At 41.6% G+C, this 23,169-nt stretch overlaps 2 protein-coding genes across 2 annotated transcripts in view; both read left to right on the top strand.

Moving 5' to 3' along the window:
* The window catches only part of RIMS1 (regulating synaptic membrane exocytosis 1), a 417,183-nt gene that overhangs the window by 272,307 nt on the left and 121,707 nt on the right, over positions 1–23,169 (top strand). The gene's annotated exons all lie outside the window — the stretch shown is intronic.
* KCNQ5 (potassium voltage-gated channel subfamily Q member 5) overlaps positions 3,654–23,169 on the top strand; it is a 277,344-nt gene continuing 257,828 nt past the window's right edge. The window contains exon 1 of the mRNA XM_021553807.2: positions 3,654–4,056. Coding sequence (XP_021409482.2) covers positions 3,701–4,056 — 356 coding nt within the window. The 5' untranslated portion in view covers positions 3,654–3,700. The remainder of the gene's footprint in view (positions 4,057–23,169) is intronic.

Raw genomic sequence — 23,169 nt, 5'->3', positions numbered from 1 at the left:
ATGCTCAGGTACTTTAGATTTGGTGTGGATAGGCTCCACATCCTATCTGTCCTGGCAATATGGAGCAGAGCAGTGAACTGGGCCTCCTGAACTCTGGTCAGTGTCCTCCAGCGTGGCTAGTCTTCCTTTCTCTCTTTGTTTTTACCCTGTAACAAAGTTCTTCTATTAGTATCTATCTGATGTCATAATTACATCAAGTGTATTTCAGTAGTCCTGTTACTTATTTGCAAACTTAGTCATTGTGAAGGCTTGCTTAAAATTCTACTGTAGCTAGCCCCAAAACTGCCCTAGTAAATGCCTTTGAAAAGAAGTGTTCATGCTCCAGCAAAAAAAAAAAAAAACAAAACAACAAAACAACTTATAAATAAGGGAATAAGAGACTAGCACTGCTGTTTAAATTGCTTCCGCTCTTTAATTAAAATAAAACCAGAAACACTGATGTAAGACAATATATCAAAAGTAACTCATTGGGAAGAAAACCCTGAAAATAGCAAACATATGTGACATTTGGTTCCTGATCAAAAAAAGATTATATGTATCAGCTGATCCTTCCAAAAGTCAGGATATGTAGCATTTAATGTACACATTTAAAAAATGCAATGCAATCTTGAATCTCTGTTTTACTTTTAATTTTGGCAGAATTTGCCATAAAGCACGGTAATAGTGACTCTAAATCTGCACTCTAGCATGTTATTTTCCTTGTCCCTCTGCAGGTGTGATATACTGTACCTGCAGCCTTGCGAAGTCAAGATTCCTTGGGATGTTCTTGCCTTGGAGATTTCGTCAAGTAGATCTTCTTACTGACATCTGAACCCAGGATGACCTTGGACCATGCGGACATGCTAGAATTTCACACGACTCATCTCTGTAGGTATTATATAGTCTGAAGCCAAAATATCAGGGGAATTTGTTGTCCTATAAATGCAGACCTGTATTTTGCAATGAATACTTAGATGAAGACTAGCTTTGTTCCATAGCACAGCCTCTCTGCCTGCAAGAGGGCTGGCAGCTGCCTGGGTGCTAACGATCTCCGTATTCAACCCTGGTTATCTTGCCCTGGTTATCTGACATATGAACAAGTATGGATTAGATTAATTACCATAAATGTCTTCTCATAATACATACTTTTAAAAGGATTTATTTAATAACAGATAACAGATGGGAAAATACACTTGTTCCCACACAGTAAAAAATAAAATAATTAATCACTAAGTGCATTACTTTTGTTAGCTTCTACTTCTTCTGGAATCTATGGCTACATTTCAATATTGGCTCAACTTGTGCTCACGAACTGTTTTCCTTATGATTATTTAAATTAATTGATGATTTCAAGCACCACTAGAGGGCACAGAATTATAACAATATTTTTTAATGGATTGCAAAAAGCACATCAGGAACTGGAGTTCAGTAATGCTCATAGTTTATTGGTCTGATCCTCAGTTTAAAGCCTCAGTCCCATTAACAGAGATGCATATGTGCTGCTGTGAGCTGTGCCATTGCCCACCCCAGCAATTAAACAAAGCTCAAGGGTCAGTGGCCCTGGGACAGAGGCCTGGCTCAGTGGGTTGGACCATGTGCTCTCAGCTGAAGTTTGGCATTCCAGAATTTGAGCATCAGCCTTCAAATCAAGTGACTAAGGCCAGTAGAGTTTAAATCTAGGCATGGTTCTGGAGGACTGGCTGATGGAAAAGGCATGCTGTACACCTTCAGCTGTAAATAAGTAAATAAGGATGAGAAAAATGAAGAGTATAAACACTTGCGTATATCAAACCAGGGAAATGCAAACAAGTAGTAAATGAAGGATTAACTAACCCGATTTACAATTCAAAGAAAGAAGAGTAGATATGTGCCACTGGAAAGCTTAAATATTAATGGGATTTCTGTGGATAGTTGTATCAACTACTTAACATCTGTTTTGACATGTGTGCTGTTTCTGCCATCCCTTATCACGAGTCTGAGTGGCCACTGTGGTTCACATGTTAGAAAGTTCCTGTCTGAACTGTCCTGCAGTGGAGGAGAAAGTGTAGTGAAGTCAGGAAGAAGTTTAAACTTGTCATTTAAAGACATCTTATTGAATGGCACTGGACACATTATAGCAAGGAATTAGTACTGGTGATGTGTCCATGTTGCACTAGTAGGGGCACAAGTTAATGTTCACTGCTAGAACATGAAATAAGTCTTACAGTTTCTTCTTTTCTGGGAGTTGAAGATCGTGTGTTAACCAAAGCTTGAAAGCCGGGCCTCTAACTAGCCAGCACAAAGGGAAAAAAAACCCGAAAATTAATTTCTGAATGTTTCTATTGAATTTTGCTTAACATTAGCATACACCTTACTGTTTTTCATTAACACTTCAGAATTAATGCCGCATTTTCACATCGTGACGCTCAGGCTGCAAAACCAGTGCCACGCAGCTATTTCTTGTGAAGTGGGTGCTGAAGTGCCGGGGTGTCTCGTCCTTGTCCCCGGGGCAGCGCGGGGCACCCAGGCATGCCGAGCTGCGGCCCCAGGAGCGGCACGGGCGGCGACTGCCCGCAGCAGGCGGCCGCGGGGTGCGGGGGGAGTGCAGGGGGATGGCGGAGGTCGCCCGCCAAGCACGGGCGATAACCCACGGGCAAAGCGGGTGCGGTGCGGTGGCCGGGCGGGCAGCGCGGTGCGGCCGCGCCTGCGGGTGCCGGGGTGGGTGGTGTTTTTTTCCGCAAGCTCACCTTGATGCGGCGGGGCGTAAAAGGGCCGCGCTCGGCAGGGGGAGCAACGCTGTCTCGGCGCAGCGCGGGCACCGAGCGGCGGCACCGCTGCGCTCCGGCCGCACCGCGCCGGGGCCGGAGCTGACGGGGGCCGTGGGGGAACCCGCAGGAAAGGCAGGCCCGCCGCTGCCCCTGGGATCTGCTGTCTCGCCGCCTCGCGAGTCCGGGACACGGCGGAAGCGCCGGAGCGGCGTGCCGGGCCGCGCCGCCCCCTCGGGGGGACACCCGGCGGCTCGTCTGCGCTGCCCCGCCCGGGCCGGCCGCGCTCCCTGCCCGCAGCGGGGTCCCGCCGCCGGCCGGTCCTCCCCCGCGCCTCCGCCGGGACTTACGGCAGTTTTGTTACTTTCTCGGACTTACATGGACATTTCCCGGGAGCGCGCGTAGAACGCGGGCTCCGCTCGCCGCCCTCCTCACCGCGGGCACCGCCGCTGTCTCTGCCGCTCTCGCCCCGGGACGCGAAGGCGCCCAGCGGCGCGGCCCCCGCCTGCCCCGCCTGCCTCGCCGACTTTCTCCGCCGCTCGGAGCGAGAGCAACAGCTTGCCCGGCCAAACGACGCGGGAGGCAGCGCGGGAGCGGGCGGCGGCGGGCACCGCCAAGCCGCGGCCTCTCTGCCGGAGCCGCGAGGAGCTGCCGTCCCTCCCTCCTGCCCGTCCCGGGCCGCGGAGCCACGCCGGGCGGCGCTGCGGGGACCGGCGGCGGGGCCCCGCCGCCCGGGAGGAGAGCGCGCCCGGGGGGGCGCCCGCTCCCTCGCCGGGGCCCCCGCGAAGCTGCCGCAGGCCGGCCCGCCGTGCCGGGCGCCCAAAGTGGCCCGCGCCCCCGCGCCCCGCGGGCGCCGCCCGGAGACCCTCGGCCCCCGCTGCCTCTTGCGGGCTGCTGCCGCGGGGTGCCTGGCCGCCGCCGCCCGCACCCTGCTCCGCCGCGGCCCCGGCGCCCGCTCCGGCGCCCGGGGTGATGCCATGCCCCGCAACCACGGCGGCGGGGAGGAGGGCGGCTCCGCGGGGCTCTGGGTGAAGAGCGGCGCGGCAGCTGGCATGAAGGATGTGGAGTCGGGCCGGGGCAGGGCGCTGACGAGCTCAGCGGCCCGCGGCGACGGCCTGCTGCTTCTGGGCACCGGCGGCGCGGCCGCCCCCGCCGGGCTGCGGGAGGGCCGCCGCGGGAAGCACGGAGCCCGCATGAGCCTGCTGGGGAAGCCGCTGTCTTACAGCAGCGGACCGAGCTGCCGCAGGAACGCCAAGTACCGCCGCCTGCAGAACTACCTGTACAACGTGCTGGAGCGGCCCCGCGGATGGGCCTTCGTCTATCACGCCTTCGTGTGAGTACCGACCCGCTCCCCTCTCCTCCCGTCCCGTCCTGTCCGACCCCTCCCGTGTTCCACAGGCTGCTGCCCACACCTGTCCTGAGCAGCGCCCCGCCGCACGGCGCGGCGTGTACCTCCCTGCCCTGCTCCCTGGTCCTCGGGCTTCCCTCCGTGCCGGGACACAGGGAGGACGAGTACCCCGCGAGTCGCCCCGAAAGTGCCCGGGAGGAGTCAGCGAGGCGCGGGAGCCGCTGCCACCTGCGGCGCGGCTCTCCGCGGGCGGCGGGAAATCCCGCGCAGCCCTGGCTGGGAGGTGATGGGGGGAAAGCTCGGTTCACCCGGCAGAGAGAACCGGAGGAGAGCGCGGCGGGGAGCACATGCTCGCTGTTCTCCCGGGCGCCCGAGGCAGCCGGTTTGCGCGGGGGGAGACTGCGCGGCGCTCCCGCTGATGCCACACGCCGGCCTCGAGATTAGACGGAGCGAGGGGTGCCGGCGGCTGCCGGGTCCTCCCCGCGACGGCGGGGCGCATTAGGTATCCAACATAGGTACCCGCGTCGCCTGTCCTGCCGAGCGGACGCCGAGCGCTGCGCGGTTTGAAAAGTTACCGCCGCGGAACCGCAGCGCTCGGTTCTGCCTCCCGAGTGTTTTCCGGGCGCGCCTGGTCCCCGCCTCGCAGGGAGTGCGGTGACAGCGCCTTCCCACGCGGGTGCTCGCCGCGGGTGCGCGGCGCCGCGGGATGCTGCGCCTCAGGTGCGGCCACCTGCCGCTGGCAGGGCGCAGCGAGCGGCCGCCGCACAGGCGGCTCCTCCGCCGGTGCCTGCCGCTGCTGAGCTTTGATCTTAGCCAGTGACGGTTCCTGTCGCACTCATCCCGAAAAAGCCCGTGACGGAAATATATGTTTCGTCCCATCGCTCAGTGGAGAGCGGTACTGTCACCGCGCTGCAAAACTTGTGCTGCTTTAACTTCAAGAGGCTTGCCCGGGACACCTGTGGGAGGGGACCCGTGGCTGTCACTGCTTGCAGTAGCTTTGGGGTCAGCCATGTTCCTCAGTTCATTAGCAATCCTCTGTTTTTATGGGTTTTGGTAATATTCGGGGAAAGGCCCTACTCAAAATCCTTTTAAATGGCTGAGCAAAACATCCAACTAAGTCTGTCAAGGAGTCCTGACAGTGGATCGTATTTATTGGTGAAAACGTGATCAATTACAGAGGAAGGAAGTTAAGCATTATTGTATTGGGGATTTAATACAATTTATCGTTATGTTTGTCTACAGGAAATACCTCATAATCAGAATATTTAACTGATATGCTATAAGTACCTGTATTTGTTCCATAACAGTCATGGAAATCAAGCTAGTGGCTGCAGCGTCTTGGATAAAAAAGCAACTGTTCCCTACAAGTGTTTGACAGCATAGAGTGCTCCTCTCCCAGCAGCAGGGGAACCCTCAAATCTTACTTTAATAGCAGCTGTTGTAAGTAAAACGGTGCAAAAACATGGCACTCTGATTAATAAGATACTTTGTGGATAGATTCATTTAGTAGATGACAATTACTATAGATAGCAAGTAGTAGAAATATGGTTAATATCATATATTATTCAATAAAAGGATTTTTGTCCACTTAAAGGATCTTCCCATTATTTCTATTTTACTCTGAAAATCAACTCTTACATCCAAAAATGTTTTTCTTGGATGGCATTTATTTGGTACATTTTGCTATCTGGGTCCTTACAGGTGTTTTCCTGTGGCCTAGATGGATGTAAATTAGTGTTGAAACAAACACCAAAATATATACTAGGAATAATTTTACAGCAGTGCCTGAAGTTGCCGTACAAAATATGTAAATTATAGTTTTGGACCTTCTTGTTTGAGTTCAAAATAGAAATCTTTAAAACCAGAAAAGTTCAAGTGGGAAATACAGCTGACAAGTTTAAACCTAAAAAAAAAAAAAAAAAAAAAAAAAAAAAAAAAAAAAAAAGGTGGTAAATTTCCAAACAGAGGGTAGTCATGACACAGCAGTGCTGTAAACAAGGAAGATTGCCAGCTGCGTTTAGATAATTGCCTGCATAGAAAGAGTGCCAGTTTTAATTTTTAATTGCAAATGGCAATTTTGGCAAATGTAATGCCAGCATTACATCTTTTATCTGAACAGATCTGTGTGAAAGAGCTTGAAACATTACTGTAGTATAAGACACCTGGTTTTTATTACCTTAAAGTATTTGTCACTGATACAGTGTTTAAGGTGCATTTGAAGTTCCATTGGGTTTCAGTTTGACAGCCATCCTTATTGTCAGTCTACAAATTATTTTAATTTATTTGTATAATTCTGATTTAATCACAGTCAGATAATAGGATAATATTTATGGTGTTCCAGACTCTTTTTTTTTCCAGCCACTTATTCAAATATAGTTGCATCTTGGAAAACAGACTTTCTTACAGAATTAAAAACCAAAACATAACAAAAAAGCCACAGCTATTTGAAAAAAGATGTCTTGAGATGAGTAGCTTAGAGTTGCAAAGACATTACAAAGTATGTGGAGGAGATGTCTGCTTCTACCACTGCTAAGCTATTCTTGACTGCAGTGGAGCCCATTATAGCTCTGTACTATTTCTGGTACAGGAATGGGCTATCTGGGGTGAGTCCTTTTGAGTAGGTCATTGGTCTCCTGAAACCTCACTCCGATATGCAGGTTGAAGTAATACAAGAGTGGTTACAGAGTTTTGGTTTTCAAGGCTTTGGTCTAGCAGTTTAGAGTTGTGTGTTTGTTTTTAGATAAGAGCTAGGGAATTGAAGATTTGTTACAAATAAGAAATAATTTCTGCAGTGATATTTTCATGTATCACTCCCAGGGTGAAAAACACTTCAGAGCTAAGAAGTATGCCCAGTTAGCTCTTCTTTTTTCTTCTTGCCCTTTCAAATAAGATAAAAATAGGCCAGCCACCTAAGGAATGAGTGTTGTGACCTACATTCAGAAGTCAATTGGTTAGTTTATTTGTAAATACAAACCTGCCAGATTCTAGAAAAGAGAGCTATTCTGCAAACCTCTGCGGCAAGAGGAAGAAGTTACTCCTGAGCAAAGGCCTTTGATTTCAGTAAATTTGCGCAGGGGAGCAAAGCCATGAATGACATGTTTCTTGAATCCTTTTTTGTGCACTTCAATAGTTCTTTACATTGAAAGTCCTATTAAAACTTAAGATCTTTCCTGCAAGTTTTTGAAAACCTTCTTTTCAGATACCACTTTATGCCACACTGCATCACCTACACATGGAGCCATATGCATATTTAACACGTGTGCTTACACTAAAAGGCTATGATATTGTAACTTTTCAAAAGCATTATCTTGGGATGTCACAGGATTTCCTTCTGTTATTGCTGTTACAGTTTAGTATGGCTTGTTTGGTGTGATAAAAATGTGCAGCCCTTGCCTTACAATGATCAAAGGGGAATTCCAGATTTGTTGCAAATTTAACTCTGGGTTTCATCTTCAGTTATCATAAGAGCTTTGTATTATTTTTGTTTTTAATTGACATTCTGAAAATGATACGGCTTGAGATGTTCAGAAGAAAAATACTGCTCTTTGATACTGTTTATACTGGTAGGATATAATTGGTTACATAAGTTTCCTAATTTAACATGTTGGATTTATTTCAGGAATAATAAAGTTTCTGTTTCTTTCTGACTTCTTTGTAATGTATTCCATGCAGAAGTCTTTGACATTTGTTGTGGTGATGTCCTTCTATTTACAAAGCTACCAACTTTAGTTTTGCTCTGGAATCTTCTGAATTCCAAATCACACATCTGGATGTGTGCGCAAGGGCAGTAACAATTTGCATGGCCTGTATTGATAGGTTTTCATGGGCATCCCCCATTGGACACTGCAGAAGAAAAGAGACAGTATTAGCTGAATTGCAAGAGCCTGTATGTTGTTATTCTTGCCTTTTGTGTTATTGATGGAAAAAAACTGAAAAATTACTTCTGGAAAAAATGTAATGATGCCATCAAAGATTTAACTAGCTATTTTAGTCTTCCAGATCTGCTGGAAAGGATATGTTTCAGTAACGATCAGGATCCTGTTGAACAGCAGGTCTTTGCATGTGAGCTAACAGAGCTGCATCACACTGTGCCCTTGGTATAATAATGGTGGTTCCAGAAAACCAGCCATGTGCAACACCCAAAGGACTTGCTTTTTCTAACTCTATTGAAAGTAGGAGAAATGTTTTTATTTCTTCATTTTTTCTGGCATCTAGTGAACTAGTTCCAGGTGCTCTATGGGTAACTCTACACCTTTCATCTTTTCAGATACCATTTCAGAGTCAGGAGCTGATGCTGTTAGAGTAGCAATATATTTCTTCTATATGTTTGTAAAAACAAATAACAGCATGATGTTTACAATTAACAAAAATACTGTTGACGACATAAATATGTAGCAAATCAAATCTTATTAGGTACTGAGGAGATAAAACATTAAAACTCTTTAACTGTAGCACACAAACCTTAGTAGGCATTTTCTTTCAGGGACAGTGCATTAAAGTGGATATTTAGATGCCCTTCAGTATAAATCAGCAGTGATTTACTGCATTTGAAGCAGTCTGTGATTCTATACATGTGCATATTTCTCACCTACACATTGTTTTGAAGGAACCTTGGGAAGTTACCCAGTCCAGCTGGGAGATACACTCTTCCCAGTCGTGTGAGATGGCTTTGTCCAGACAGGTCCTGAATTTCCCTGGATGAAGGTCCCACCACCTTGCTGAATAACCTGCAGGTCTGTAACACCTGCCTGTTGAAAAAAGAGGTGGTTTGACTTGGGGAGGGAAGAATGGAAGAACCCACCCTGAACCTCCCAAATGGCAATTTATGGTCATTGTTCCTTTTATATGTTCTGTCACTGCTGAGAAGATTTTGGCTTATCATTTACCTTCAAGTATGTAGGCTGCTACTACATCACCTAGATGTTAGATCACCCTTCTGTCAGACCAAACACATTCAGCTCCATCACCTACTCCAAGACAAAAGCTCAAGACTCCTGAGTTTCTTGGTTGCTCTCCAGCATCTCCTCTGTCTTCTTCACATTCCTGTTCAGCTGGGAAGGATCACAGCTGACTGCCCTAGTGTGTGAGGCCATGCTGAGTAAAGAAGAAAACCTTTCCAGCCTGTCAGTCCCAGTCTTCTAGTGTAGTTGCTTGGTGCTTGCCTTACTTCTGCCTTGCTCAACCTGCTGTGTCCACAGAAATAGCCTTTTGTCTGGGCCTGCCACCCAAACAGTGGGTTCCCAGCCTGAATGGATGCACGGGATTATTCTGCACCAGGTGCAGATATCTGCTTTTCCCTTAGCTGTGCTCATAGATGTTTATGGTCACATCCAGTATTTTCTTGTTCTACCTCAGTTCTTATGTACTGACCAGAGCAGTGGAGATGTAACAAACTTTAAAACCACTTGTCTTCTTCTTTGTGATTAGTAGAGAAGATTAAATGCTCAGCCATGCTTCATTCCTCCCCTTTCCAGGTCTTGTTCATGAACGGCAGACCTCTCCTGGAACCCTGTTATGAGCACTAAATAACATCTAGCTTTTATTTTTTGCCCTTTTTTTGTGGGTTTTTTTCTGTTGTTGTTCTTTTGGGGGCAGGGAGTGGGTTGTTTATTTTTTTGTTGTTGTTGTGGTGTTTTTGTTGTTGTTTTTTTTTGTTATTGTTGGAGAGCTATTTTCCATTTAAGGATTTTCAGTAGATAAGTATCAGAAATGTTCATGCTTATCTTAGTAAAGTCCTGTTTCACGTTTATTTTTTGAGGCTTGATCTATTACATTTTCTCATTTGCACTGGCCTTACTTTCTGACTCAAGAATGGTGATCAGGGGAAGCGACTAATTTTCTATAAAAATCAAAATAGATCCACAGCTTTCTATAAAAAAGACTGCAAAAGGCTTTCTTTGAGAAAAAGTCACCAAGAACTGGGTCAGGGAAAGTTCATGCATGTGGGCTTTCTTCTATTTGCCATAAGGTTTATTTCTTAAATGAGATTAGGAATTGTGTTTAGGAAGGTGGATAGTAGGTTAGTATTTGAGTTTCAAATTAATCTACAACCTTTACAAGCAGAATCTTCCTCCTCTTAAAGCAAGACATGAGTTAAGAGGTTTTTTCATAATTATCTTTTTGCTGTAATTTTGTCTCCTCACACAAAACCCATGCAATGAACATCATATTTGGGGATGAGACTCCTATCTCACATCTATTTTTTTTGGTATGCCAGTCTTTGGTGAGGTATTATTGTCTTTTTTACTGTGTCTTGTATGACGTGGAGACTCTTGGGATACTTTTTGTGGTCTCAAATTATGAAGGAACCTGCCCAAAATTACAGATTTTTTCTGAGGGATGATATATGAATTTCCAGTATGGAATTAAATATGTGTTCTCAAAGAAGAAGTGGTTTTAGTGAATTAATGGCATGTGAGAAAGTATTTGTATGAGAGATTTTCAAAGTAGGCCCTGAACAATATCTTAATGATCGAGACACTTTTCTTCACTGGACACTTTTTTAAGTTTCCATGTTGTTCAACTTTTTAAATCAAAAATAGGTCATGATATCTATTCATACTTGATGCTCTTTCCCTACTCCAAGTCTGACTATATTTTTAGTAGCTGTGGTGAAAATTTATTAAATTTGTGACCGATTTTAACTGAAGCAAAATAGTGTCTTCTGCTCTCAGGTAGAAAAGATGGAGTAGAAAGCATGGATAATACTATCTAACAAAATATCTTTAACATGTATACATAGTAGACATAATTTTCTGTATAATGAGGCAGATGTTCTCAAACTATTAACACAACACAGCACGCATTCTTGGTTTTTTAGGTTAATGATGGTGCATTGAGATTCACTTGTTAACATGGGTTATATAAAATATACTGAGTTTGGGGGAACTTGCAATTTTTTTTCCTTGTTTTCTCTGCAAGATTTTTTATTTTGTAAATTGGTTTTACAGATTTCCTGTAAGAGAGCAGATGTAGATTACCCAAGGGATTGCCACCACAGGTCAATCAAGGTAGAAAATTCTTGAACTGTTCAGTTTATCAATTGCAAAATAATTTTAAGGAGTTGCCCTTTTATGCGCAAACCTCCCCTTCCTTTAAAGATATTAACTAAAAGTTCAAAGGCTGTCCTATAGGTCAGCTGCACCTAATCAAGAAATATTTTAAATTTTCTGCTGAGCATTAGATTTATCTTGTGATAGCTATCTGAGTTGCAGTGTAATTGCACTGCAGGAAGCTCAGCAAAACGTTCATCATTTGGGGCACTGAAGTGTAGTCTTAGACAGTGTCTTCTGCTTGAAAGACTATGTGATTATTTCTTAATATATACAGCCTGGTCCAGTGATGCAGAGGTGGACACAGTCCTCAACCTGCCTGGCATTTCTGAAATTTTCTATTTAGACTTCATCCAAGAAAATCTTCAAACATAAATGTGTGTGTTTTCCTTAACAGAGATAGACATAAATATGTCTCTAAGCATTTTCTTGAAGAGTGAATAATTTTCAAAAGCATGAAGTACCTGCAGCTTCCTTTCATTATTCTATTGTGGATTCAATGGGTAATTCACTTTTTTCTCCCCACTTGTACAGAATGAAGTTTAACAAATGAATCATGCTCTTAAACTGATTAGAAGTAATGAAGAAAGGAAGTTCAGTACCTGCCCACGACTTAAGCAATATATTCCTGTTTGTCTTGGCTTCCTTCTTGCCTTGAGACTCCATAGTCTGACCAAGCAAACATATTAATGCCTTTTGAGATTTCTGTAGAGTTTTAATTCTTTTATTGCAGTTGTGCCTGATATCATATGGAAGGAACAGGCTGGTGCCAGGAGTCAAATATGACCAAACCAAGAGAATAAAAACCTTATGCTTTGAGAAAAAAATTGCTACTGAACACATTCAGATACCTCCTATTTCACTTGTGTCATAGATCAGAACACTTGCACACATTCTTGAGGTCATTCAGTCAGAAATAGCATCTAACTTCTCTTAGGGCATTACATTTAATTGCTTTATGTGGCCTAAGCTCATCCATAACTTTGGTATCTGAGAACTACCCACTAGAAGTAAATGCACAAATCTTTCCCTTTAAAGCTTTTGTGACAGGACTTTAAAGTTACTGCTGGGCCTTTCTGAATGTGGATGAGAGTCCTGACATACTTGAGAGGGTCTTTTGTGGGAAAATTAATACTACTTTGGATTATTCTGTAGGTGGTGGGGCTAAAGGGTCACTGATCCTTGGCAGTGAGTTTGAAAATCTAGGCCACTCTGTCTGTGAGAAAAGTCTCCGTCAGTGCATCTTTTTAACAGTGAAACTGCCCTGTCACAGGACAGATGACAGGTGATGGCTCAGTTGAAGCTGGTGTGATGAGGCTGGTGTGATAGCCACACTACTGCCATGCTGGTAAGCAGGTGATGTCCTCTTCCCATCAGGTAGCTCAGCCCTGGAGAAAATGAAATTGCCATGTTTCCAGAAAAATCACACAGTGAATTCATCAACTTGAAAAACTCTTTTACATCCAAGAAAGTTATGCTGACTGAAGTCAGAAGTCTCCAAATTCATTAGGAGCAATGAAGTTACTTTTTCTGATTACATCTGTCTGCAGTTGATATCTATCTGTAGAGTCAGGTTTATTCACATGTACCAGAAGAATCATTGCCACAGGAAGGAGCACTCTGCAGCTCTGTGCAGAAGGATCTGTATAGATGGCAAGAAATGTAAACCCATGTGTGAACGAGCTACTTACAGGTATCTGTGCAACAGGGAGGTAAGAAGGAAGAGCCTATGCTGGCAGAGGGAGGGTTTTTCTTAGACCTGTCCTTCAGACTCTTCTGGATGCAGTTCTGAGAATTTAGAAGCATTAAATCACAGAATCATTCAGGTTGGGAAAGGTATTTAAAATCATACAGTCTAACCATAAATCTAACACTGCCAAATCCACCATTAAACCACATCCCTGTGTTTCATATCTGCCACAGGTCTTTTAAATGCCTCTAGGGATGGGAAGTGAATAACTTCCTCAGCAGCCTGTTCCAATGCTTGGCAATCATTACTGTGAAAAAGTTTTTTCCTAATATCCGATCTAAACCTCCCCTGGTACATCTTGAGACCACTTCCACTTGCCCTATTGCTTGTTATTTGGAAGAAGATGCCAAGCCCCACCTCACTTCAACAGGCCTTTCTTGTACCTTTGGCCACAATTACTAGAAATGTTAATATAATGTTTCTCCTTCAGGGAGGTTCCATTCCACTTCAGGTGCTGCTATGGTTAGTTACAGTAAGTGTGCATGGCCTCAAGTAACTTATTCAGCTTCTTGTTGATGAATCTGTGTGTGTGTCTCTCTTTGATATGTCCCAGCCACCTCTGCAGACTGAAGATGAAGCAGAATTTAGAATAAAAGACAAACAGCTTTGCTAATGTCTGGTGGCATTATAAGTTTTTATCCAATACAATTTGCTCAAGCAGTTGTATTTCTTTCCCCTTAACTTGGAAAATAGAGATTTCATTTAGTGGTTGGAGATACTGTCTTAAAGGGAGTTATCCTTCCTGAAAGATCACACTGACTACTGACTAAACTTGTGATTTGTCTTTGCAAATAATTTATTTGCTGGGTGGGGTTGAGAGGTTATTGTTGGCTACAATGAGACAGATGATGGTCCTGAATTACAAATACTCTTTGGAAGGAATTTTGACTTTTGTCCTGAAAATTCTTGTAGACATACTTTTTAGTGGTGTTATTACTAGATTTAGGTATTTACAGAGTAATTACTAGAAACCATCAAACTGAACATTGATAAATGCTCTATCTTTCCTTCATGATTGATAGCAAAAGCTCATCTGAATTACAGAGATTTTATAAAGCTTCTTTAGTTTTACTTGAGAAATTCTTCTATAGGGAGAGGAAGGACTAATCTGAAATCTTCAGTGCTCCCACATATGTGTGGGCACTCTGCATAGGATTTTGCTATTTGGAGATATTACATGGGGAGAGTTATGGTGAGAGCATTTGTGGCGTTGCAGAAGCAGAAGTTATCTAGGTGGGAACACAATCATTGAGGGAAGGGAGAATTTATCAATGTCTACTTGACTGTAACAGGACTTGACTGATACTATGTATTACTTTCAGGTTAGAAATGTGCTTGTCTTCTACTAATAATATATTTTTAATATTTCTCCCCACCTTTTGCCTGTTTTCTGTAGAAGGAAAGGTGAAGGAATAGTATTTTATGGATTTATATGTAAATAAACATGAGATTGACCTTTACATTTTTCTTCCATTGAAGTCTTGACTCTGTATGCAGATCTGAGGAAATACCACAACATGAAAGTTTTGTTCACTACCTCATCGTGTTCATGATTGCTTTTCCTTTCGTAAATATTCATGTAAATCTTGCTGAAGCTGCGCCTCAGCTAGTTTATTCCCATTTGGGTCCACTCTTTGTTGGAGCTGAGGTCACTTTTTAGCTGCTCTTACAGGTCATTTCATGGGAAGGGCTGCAGCTGGACAGCAAGGTGCAGTCCAATGTCTGACCTCCAGCAGGGCTACATCTACATTTGGAGGAAAACCTGGGGAGTTGCATCTGAAATACCCTCTGGAATTCAGAAACCCGGTGAGAAATGCAGTCCTCAGGGACTTTTTATGCAGAATGGGATTCAGTCAGTCTTACTCTTGTCCAGAGAATTTTTCCTTGAAACCATGACTGAGTTACTAATACACATGAAATATAAAAGACATCTAAAAGTATATTAATATTAGATTAAATGTTGTTATTGCTGCTGTTCATGAATGGGAAAGCTGGAGCTGAAATAACTGTACCAAACTGAACACAGTGCCACACCAGTAAGTGTCAGCAGGAAAAATCCTTTGTATGACTTTGCTCATACACCCATATCTGTAAATTATCTCACCACCATGAAAGGTCATGACATTTTTTTGTCTTGCCTTTATCATAAACTTTAGGAGTTAAATACTATAATGTACAGTGATTAAAAACTCAGATTTGTTAAGATAAAACAGTGACATTTCCGATATAATCTCAACTGGAAAGATAAAGTTTACTAGCAGGGCACGCATTTATTTAAGAAATATGATTTTATTAAATTTTGATGGTGTTTTTCAAGCTTATTAATCCATGACAAAATTGTGTTCTCTGTCTTAAGTATAAAATCTCTATGAAGTAAGACTTAAAAATGATCCTGGCTGAAACTGTAAAGATTTGGAAGCAATTTGCAGAATTGACTGATCAAGAGATCTGAAGTGTATTTTGGTTTTGGAAATGGGATCAGTATATTAGAGAGTCCCATTCATTTCCCAGTCTATATTTAGCACCCTGCAGTGAACCAGTGACTGCCTTCATCACAGTGCAGCATGTATCACAGTCATGTCTTATGACCCCGCAGGGTATCTGCTGTAGTCAGTATTTTGAGAAGGCTCAGTAATAAAGTTCTGTCTTTTGGCCTTGTCTTTAAATGTGAGGCATACTGTAATGGATATGTGACCTTGGCAGGTTATGCTGTTCCAAGTATGGATCTGTGGATTGATTTTGAACTGAGGGCTGCCTTCCCTACCTCTGGAGGGTGTGCAGGTGGTGGCAACAAATCACTACACATAGAGCTCATACTGTTTTCTGGCAGTAGAATAGAACTGTTGTCTTGCAGTCTAGCCGTGGGAATTGCTGGTTAGATGTTCCAAAAAATCATTAGCATGTTAATTTGATTAAAAACAGTAATTAATGAAGAACACTGGAAAATTGTTAGGACACCTTGTGAAAATGATGGCACATAGAGGTACAGTTCTGGAGGATGTCATTTACCAATGTGCAAATTTCTTTCATGTAACAAATGCAGAATATACAAGTTCACGATAAAATAATTTGAGCATTTAAATAATCCTGCATTTTTCTAAATCACTGCAGACAACAGTTGTCACTGTCTTTTATGCAGGGTGATAACCCAGACATCATTGTTCAGATGGACCTTTATAATTCCTAACATGATCTTTGTCAAGGTAATATCTCAAAGGTGACCTATCTGTCATCACAGCTCAAATTATTAAAACTCTTAATATTTCAGTTCTTGTAACCTCCTTCTATCTGGACTCAGCAGTGTGCTCTGTGTGCTTATCCCTGTGGCTCTACAACCCTTTCTCCTCAGCAGCTCCTCTTACTGCTCCTTCCTTTTCTGGGGAGAAAGTTACTCCACTTTCAGTAGCTGTAAAAAGTATCTGGGTAGGTAATTTCTAAAAATATATTTTTAAGTGAATAACAAAACCAGAAAGTCAGCTTTGCATGATTCATTAAGTGGAAGGAAACAACAAATGGAACTGTTCCTTTTTGCTGGGTCTGATACCCTCAGCAGCATGTGATACAAGTGCTTTTCATATACCAATATACCTTGACAGTGGACCAGCATGAGTGCACGTCTAACATACAGCAGCTAATCCTAACTTCAGTAAAACTGTAACAAAACCCATGATGTGTTATTTTCCTGTCACTTTTTGAAAGTTACGCTTATTTTGGCAGATGCTGAACTATTGCATGAGCTAGGAATTTAATTGTTTAACAATTTTATGAAGATTAATTATCACATGGTTTGTGAGAGTCTCCTTCCTGTATTATTTGTCTTTGTTGAGGGTACTGAATTAGAGAAATGGATGACTGGTGGAAGAACAAGCAGAATGGCAACGCAGCTTCTCAGCATGTAGCAGGGAAACTAGGAGGCAGCTGAATTAATAGTGCTAAAGTTACACCCTGCTTCACAACCGTCTGTGAGGCTGGGAGCTAAAACAACTGCCAAATTAAGTTGATGGTAGAGACTGGTAAGAATATGGGGAAAACAGTCAATGGGATAACATGGAAGAGCATACTGAAATCAGTGTCATGGGTTCTTGGAAACAAGTTGCTGTCAAAATCCTAGGGCTTCACAATCTTTGAGAAAGGTGAATGAATTGGATTATTCTGTTCATTTTCAGGTATGTTTTTAGGAAGCTGCTTCTCCCAAAAGACACTTCTCCATCTGTAAACTTTTGCAGTCTCTAGTATGGAAGGAAGATCAACCTAATGCTCTTGAGGTAGTTGAATTAATTTCAAGTGATCATATTGCTGTCATTACTGTGTCTTCTGGGACATTCTACCAAAGCTCTAAAACTGTGTATAAATTATATGAAAATTCTTCAAAAACATAAGTGGAAAAGAGTATTTTTGCTTGCGACCTTAGATGAAACAGCAATCCAGATCTTTGCAACTGTCTTAAATAGTTTTTCTCTCTTAAAAACTAACCTCTGGATGACAGGTGTTTAAAAATTATATATAAATATAAATATAAATATAGATAGATAGATAGATAGATAGATAGATAGATAGATAGATAGATATACCAAGGCAGGAAGGTTTCTGGATAGGCTGAGTCCACTGTGATTGCTGTTTCAGTTCCACATTGAATCATTCAATACATTCAATTCAATACAAAAAAAACCCCAAAAAACCCCCAACAAAACCCACTGAATTTTTTTTTCCATATGGAGAGTCTTATAAAGCTTTTAAGGCTGAAGTGTTTCTAAATTCTTTTTCCAACTGAAAGGTGAAAAAAAGATTATTTTTGGTTTTTTTGAGTATATAGGTGTTTTCTAATATATCACTCAAAATTAAGACATAAAACTTCAATTTGAGTGGCTTTTTAGCTCTGCCAGTCAATTTTTTTCCTTCTTTTGCTTGTGCCCAGGGACTAATGATCTTTTCTTACCTCTGTGCTCTCTGATTAACTCAAGTTGTCCCAGGGAGGAGGAAGGATCTGGAGTCTAAAGGCTTACTAATGGTCACGTTTGTAACTGGATCCCCTGGACCTGGACGTTGCTGAGGGTGAAAAGAACACAGCTTTTAACACCATGGTTTATTTCCTTTGAAATTTCAGCACCATTCTGGCACTTACACTCTTTTGGCTTTCAGAAAACTCTCTGATGCATTCAAGCATGCAGTTATTTATAAATATATATATGTATATGTAAAAGTGCTGATGTGCAGTGCTGTCTACATTAATGAAAGCAGAGAACATGATTTATATTTTGCTGAGTCAAACTTTAGTACTTTTGGATAAAGAAGTCTTTAGCAGGTACAAACGGCAGGCCAAATCCTAAAGCTGTTTACTAGCCGTTAATTCCAGGTTCAATCCAGAAGCTCTTACTCAAGCAAAATGCCTGTAAAGTAATTGGATGCTTTATCTTCTTATTCTTAAATTTGGTGAGAGTGCTGTGTAATTTTTTAAAAAATTGTGCAGGTTTCTGTCAACCCAATGTCATCTCATTTTGTGCAGCCTCAGGAGTGACTGCTTGTGCAGTGGTGTATTATATGGTAAATCACCTGCAGCTGCAATGTATCACAGTATGCTGCAGACAGTGTTTTTACATTTTTACTTTAATCATTTGCAATGAGTAACAGAGACTGTAAGTGGCAAAATACTTTGTCTTGAAAGGTAGCCATTGAAATACTGCTGCAACAGTAACCATAGATTTTGGAAAATTATATGGTACAAAATAACCTATTTTGCTATATACAGTTTTATTCATTTCTGAAAATGATTGTTCTTTTGCAGGCATGGAGATCTGGATATTTTTCTAATGTAAAATGAATAGGAAATACTTCAATTGTTCAAATAGCTCTTAAATGTATTTCAGTTTGATAGCTGATTGAATATTATGTTTGTAGCCTTTGTGCAAATCAGTGTTTAATAGCAGAGTTTGCTCCATAATGAACATAGATGAAGGCTGTTCTTTATAGTATCAATCTAAAAACCCATGTGTATTAATATAATGCTGTTGATGCTAAGTTGTCTCATTGCTTAGAATTTATTGCCACATTGCTTGGCACATAGCTGTCAACTAAGAGAGCTCCTTGCAACTCCAACATAAGACTTAGCACTTCCCATTTAGAAAATGATCTTACAAGTTAGTCAAATGACTGGACTGCTATGGAACAGCAGCTGTTGGTGGAAAATTCTCAAAAGTGGCATGGATCACTTACTGGTATCTCCTTTAATTGCTGATATTGTTGCCTGTGAATGCAGTGGTTATCAGTTGCTTTATAGTTCTTGGACCATTCTCTAATGGTTAGCATTGATTTTTAGCTTTTAAGTTGAAAATATCTGAGACTTAATCTATTGGTTTGTTTTGTGCATTTTCTAGCAACATTGTGTAAATTGCTAATTATTAATAACACCCTTGAGGCATGAAAATAAATACTGTAAGATTCTCATGATGAAATGTATTTTCTTTTGAGATCTCTAGGAGCATATTTGGTCCAGTTGATTTACATAACTTGCCTGCATAGTATTTTGAAAGAGTAAAATAAAACAGCTCAGCTGCACCTGCTGTCTTCAGGATGTTTCTGAGAGAACAGTCCCACACAAGCATGGAGTTTCTATGGTCATCTCTTTGGCCCATTGCCCACCTGACCTGGACCACTGCAAAATGCAGTGCCTGATCTCATAATTTTACCATAAGGTAAAATGACAAATTCTCAGCATGATCTGCCACTTTAGTCTGGGTTTGTACCAGTTCTGTGTTTGTCGCTAAATAAATTAAATCTGTCTGGAAGATTGTCTACAGGGAAGTATGATCATCAAATGATAAACTCTTGCATTTATAAAGGTTCAAAAAGGTGAGAATTAAGAGCTGGTAATTAAAGGTATCACTGCTTTAGAGCACTTACCCTCATTTGATGTTTAGTCCTGTTCCGTAATATTCAGTGTGGAATAGTTGGTTGTGTGACTCAAGTTGTGTAAAGTCACAGTTGTGAAGATACTCTCAGCGGTACTGGGTACAAATATACTTTGAACCTGTTTCCTGTTGTGGAGTCCTTCCTTGCAGTGCGGTGTATGCTAATACGTTACAACTTGCAAATTGCAGTGTTTTACTGCTTAATTTAAGCATAGTTTGCATTTCTTATGGTTTGATTGGTTGGCAAGGCATGCAGAAATTCTGAGTCAGATGCACCTATTTCTGGATGCCCAATGTAATTAGGTGCAGCCCTGAAGCAACATGTTTTGTGCAACTTTCCAGGCACACAAAATGCAGAAATACAAGGGAGGGTTTAAAAATTGTTTAGAAAAAAAAATAGTGCCATTTAACTTTGAATTATGATTGTATTTGCTCTGGTGAGCTTCATAGTTATGAGATTCTGCTGCTTTTTATTTTTTTCCTTCCTGTTTTTTTTTTTGGGCTTTTTGAGGTTTTATTTTATTTTATTTTATTTTATTTTTTTAGTAATTATAACTTTGATACATATGAAATATGCCAGATGGACATTCCTGGAAATGTCAGTGTCCTGTATAACCTTGGAGCATTTATGTAGAACCAGCATGGTCATTAAATTCCACAAATTTCTGTTTTCTGTAACCTTGTCCTGGGACATTGCTGTTGAAAGTGAGTTTTGTTTCTGTAGCTTATGTAGCCTGGTTTGCATGACCAGCCTGCTAAAAAGTGTATTGATTACTGCCACTGCAATTGGGTACATGGTGCCAATTGAAAACAGGACTGAAACCAGCAGCTTCTTCCAGACATTATTCACTGCTGCTAGCTTTTGGCTCCTAAAAATTTGGTTTGAATTTGTCACTAGGAGAGGAAAGCAGCTTGACTGTAATTGTCTTACTAAAATGGAAAAGTATCCAAAAAAGGTTTCTGTACTTTTGAAGACTAGGGTTCTATTGAAGAAATAATTTTAACTGCATCAAATTAAGTGCTTAATTGCTTGTGTGTAAATAACAGAGTAAAATCCATAGGGGTAGTAATTTAGGGGGGAAAATAAGTGCAGCAGTGTCTGGTATTGGTTTCCTTAAAATACAAGAAATCTTATCAGTTCCCAGAGCACAAAATCACATTCATTTATTTATTCAAAGTATTGCCTCAGAAGAGAAGTGTGTAGAATTTAAAGATCTAAGGAAAAAAAGCCATTAATTATGCACTTTTTAAAAGAAACCCAGAATCTAATTTTCATCTTCTGTAGAGTTGTTTTTTGAGGTCTGTCCCAGTTTTCTTGGCTTCATTTGAGAGGTGATGTCCCACATCAGCTGCCCTTGGCTGAGTGCAGGCTGTTACCCGCACTCTGGGTTGTACCAGAAAATGTCTGTCAAGGTGTGGCTGTGTGTGACACCAGGCTTGCTTTTTGGTGCTGATAAGTTGCTGGTGTTATGGTAATCACTTCAAATCTGGGTAGGCAGTCTAGTCTGTAAGATGTGAATGCTAGGTTTGGGTCACTATGTTTCACCAGCTATGGTTAGCAAGGCCTTTTTCCTGTTGTTAATCGTAATTTATTTATTTTTTTTAATAGAGGGTCTTTTGAGTATTATTTCCCCTACTAAAAATCCTTTGCATGTGATTTTTTTTTCTGTAAAACCTTACCTTAAACCTAAAGATACTCTCTTTAATATATGGATATTGAAAATTTGTGTTAAATACTTGACTAGTTTATTAATTTTCTTCTATTTAAAATGCATTTTATAATCCAATTAGGTAGATAATAACAATAAACGCATTCCCTAAAATTCCAGTAAATAGTATAGTCAACATCTTAAATTTCCAATAGAAGAAAAGTGAAGTGACATTGGAGACTCAGAGAGTAGAAAAATTAAGCCAAGACTGAAATTTGGGGAAATTGCTGGGGCATTTTTTTGTTTATTATAATTATATTATTATTATTATTATAACCCATGCACTGCAGTTTTTAAAAACTAACATTGATGTGAATGAACATTTTTCCCCTGCTCTGTAGCTTTCAAAACTTAGACATTTCCCCCGTGCTTTAAGCTTTCCCTTCCTTTCAGTGATGTTTTCCTTTTGACTCAGCAGCCATACACTGAATAGGTGCACCAGTGCAACAGGAGCATGTTTAGGTGTTATTTCATGTGTATGCTGCATTATTCCTCACACTAAATACATACAGAAGCGCCATCAAGTGAGTGAGTTCCAACAAATTACAGACCCACCTTTAGGTGGATTCTTTTGTACATAAGTATATGTGTATAAACATGTTGCTAAAGTAGCAGCTCCAATCTTGAGGTGAAATGATGTGGGCTTCCCTATTTCCACATCACTGAGGTCTAGCTTACACCAGAAGTGACTGGCTGCATCTATCCTGTCTTGTACTTGGCATCTTGTACCCTTCTGAGCATCAGGTGATAGTCCTTACACATATTCCTTGGGGGTTTTATCCAAACTATCCAAAAGAATGAGAAAATTGTGTTGCAGCCCACCAGAGTGGTGTTTTTAATAGCACTAAACTTAAATTACATGTTTTATAAGCTACTGTTAAGTACCACATGAGCCAGTTCTGTGGCCACTTTATCCATCTGTTGTCCTTTCCCCCAAAAATAAGGGTTTGTGGGAGCAAACTGTTCCTGAAGACAAAGAGCAAACCAGAGCTTCATCTCCTGCCTGAAGTATCCAGGAGTGCAGTGCCCAAGACCTCTTCCTGGCCACCTAGGCTTTAGCAGTATAGGCATACTCAAAACTCCACAGATCATGCTGTAGAAGGGGTGATTGGCAGTCAGAGATGGTCTTTGTCTTAGGAAAATGTGGGATTTAAAAAATTCCATCCCAAATTGCAGCAAAGACTTGGTGTTCCCTCTTTTCTAAATCAAATGTAAAATATATCTCTTAGGTAAATACTGTGCTTCAGTTTAGCCCCAACATGCTTTTTTCTTTTTTTTTAATATACTGGGTTTAACTTCACTAAGACTTTCTCACTGGAAATAAAAGGCTTTTCAGATTTATCAATAGTCCTGTGAAGCAGAAATAAAATCAATCATTTCCTTTGATGAAAATTTGGATACTTGGGAATTGGTATGTTTTTTTCAGGAGAAATATTTGCTCAAAATTCCCAACCAGCCATTCTCTCTCTTCCACTCTCTCCCTTTTCTCTGCAGATGACCAAAATGTGGAAAAGAGGTGAGACTCCTGCTAGAGATTTCATGTTGCATTTTTCATGAGGAATTCACAGAGGGGAGGCTGATACTCATGAGATTAGCTTCTTGCCTCTGCTTGATGCTCTAAGCAGCACAATTCAGTATTACAAGTACAAAGTAGATGTAAAAAGAAAGCTGAAGGAAAGGAT

This window comes from Lonchura striata, chromosome 3, assembly GCF_046129695.1.
Source record: "Lonchura striata isolate bLonStr1 chromosome 3, bLonStr1.mat, whole genome shotgun sequence".
NCBI lineage: Eukaryota > Metazoa > Chordata > Aves > Passeriformes > Estrildidae > Lonchura > Lonchura striata.
This window is presented reverse-complemented; position numbering and strand designations above follow the sequence as displayed.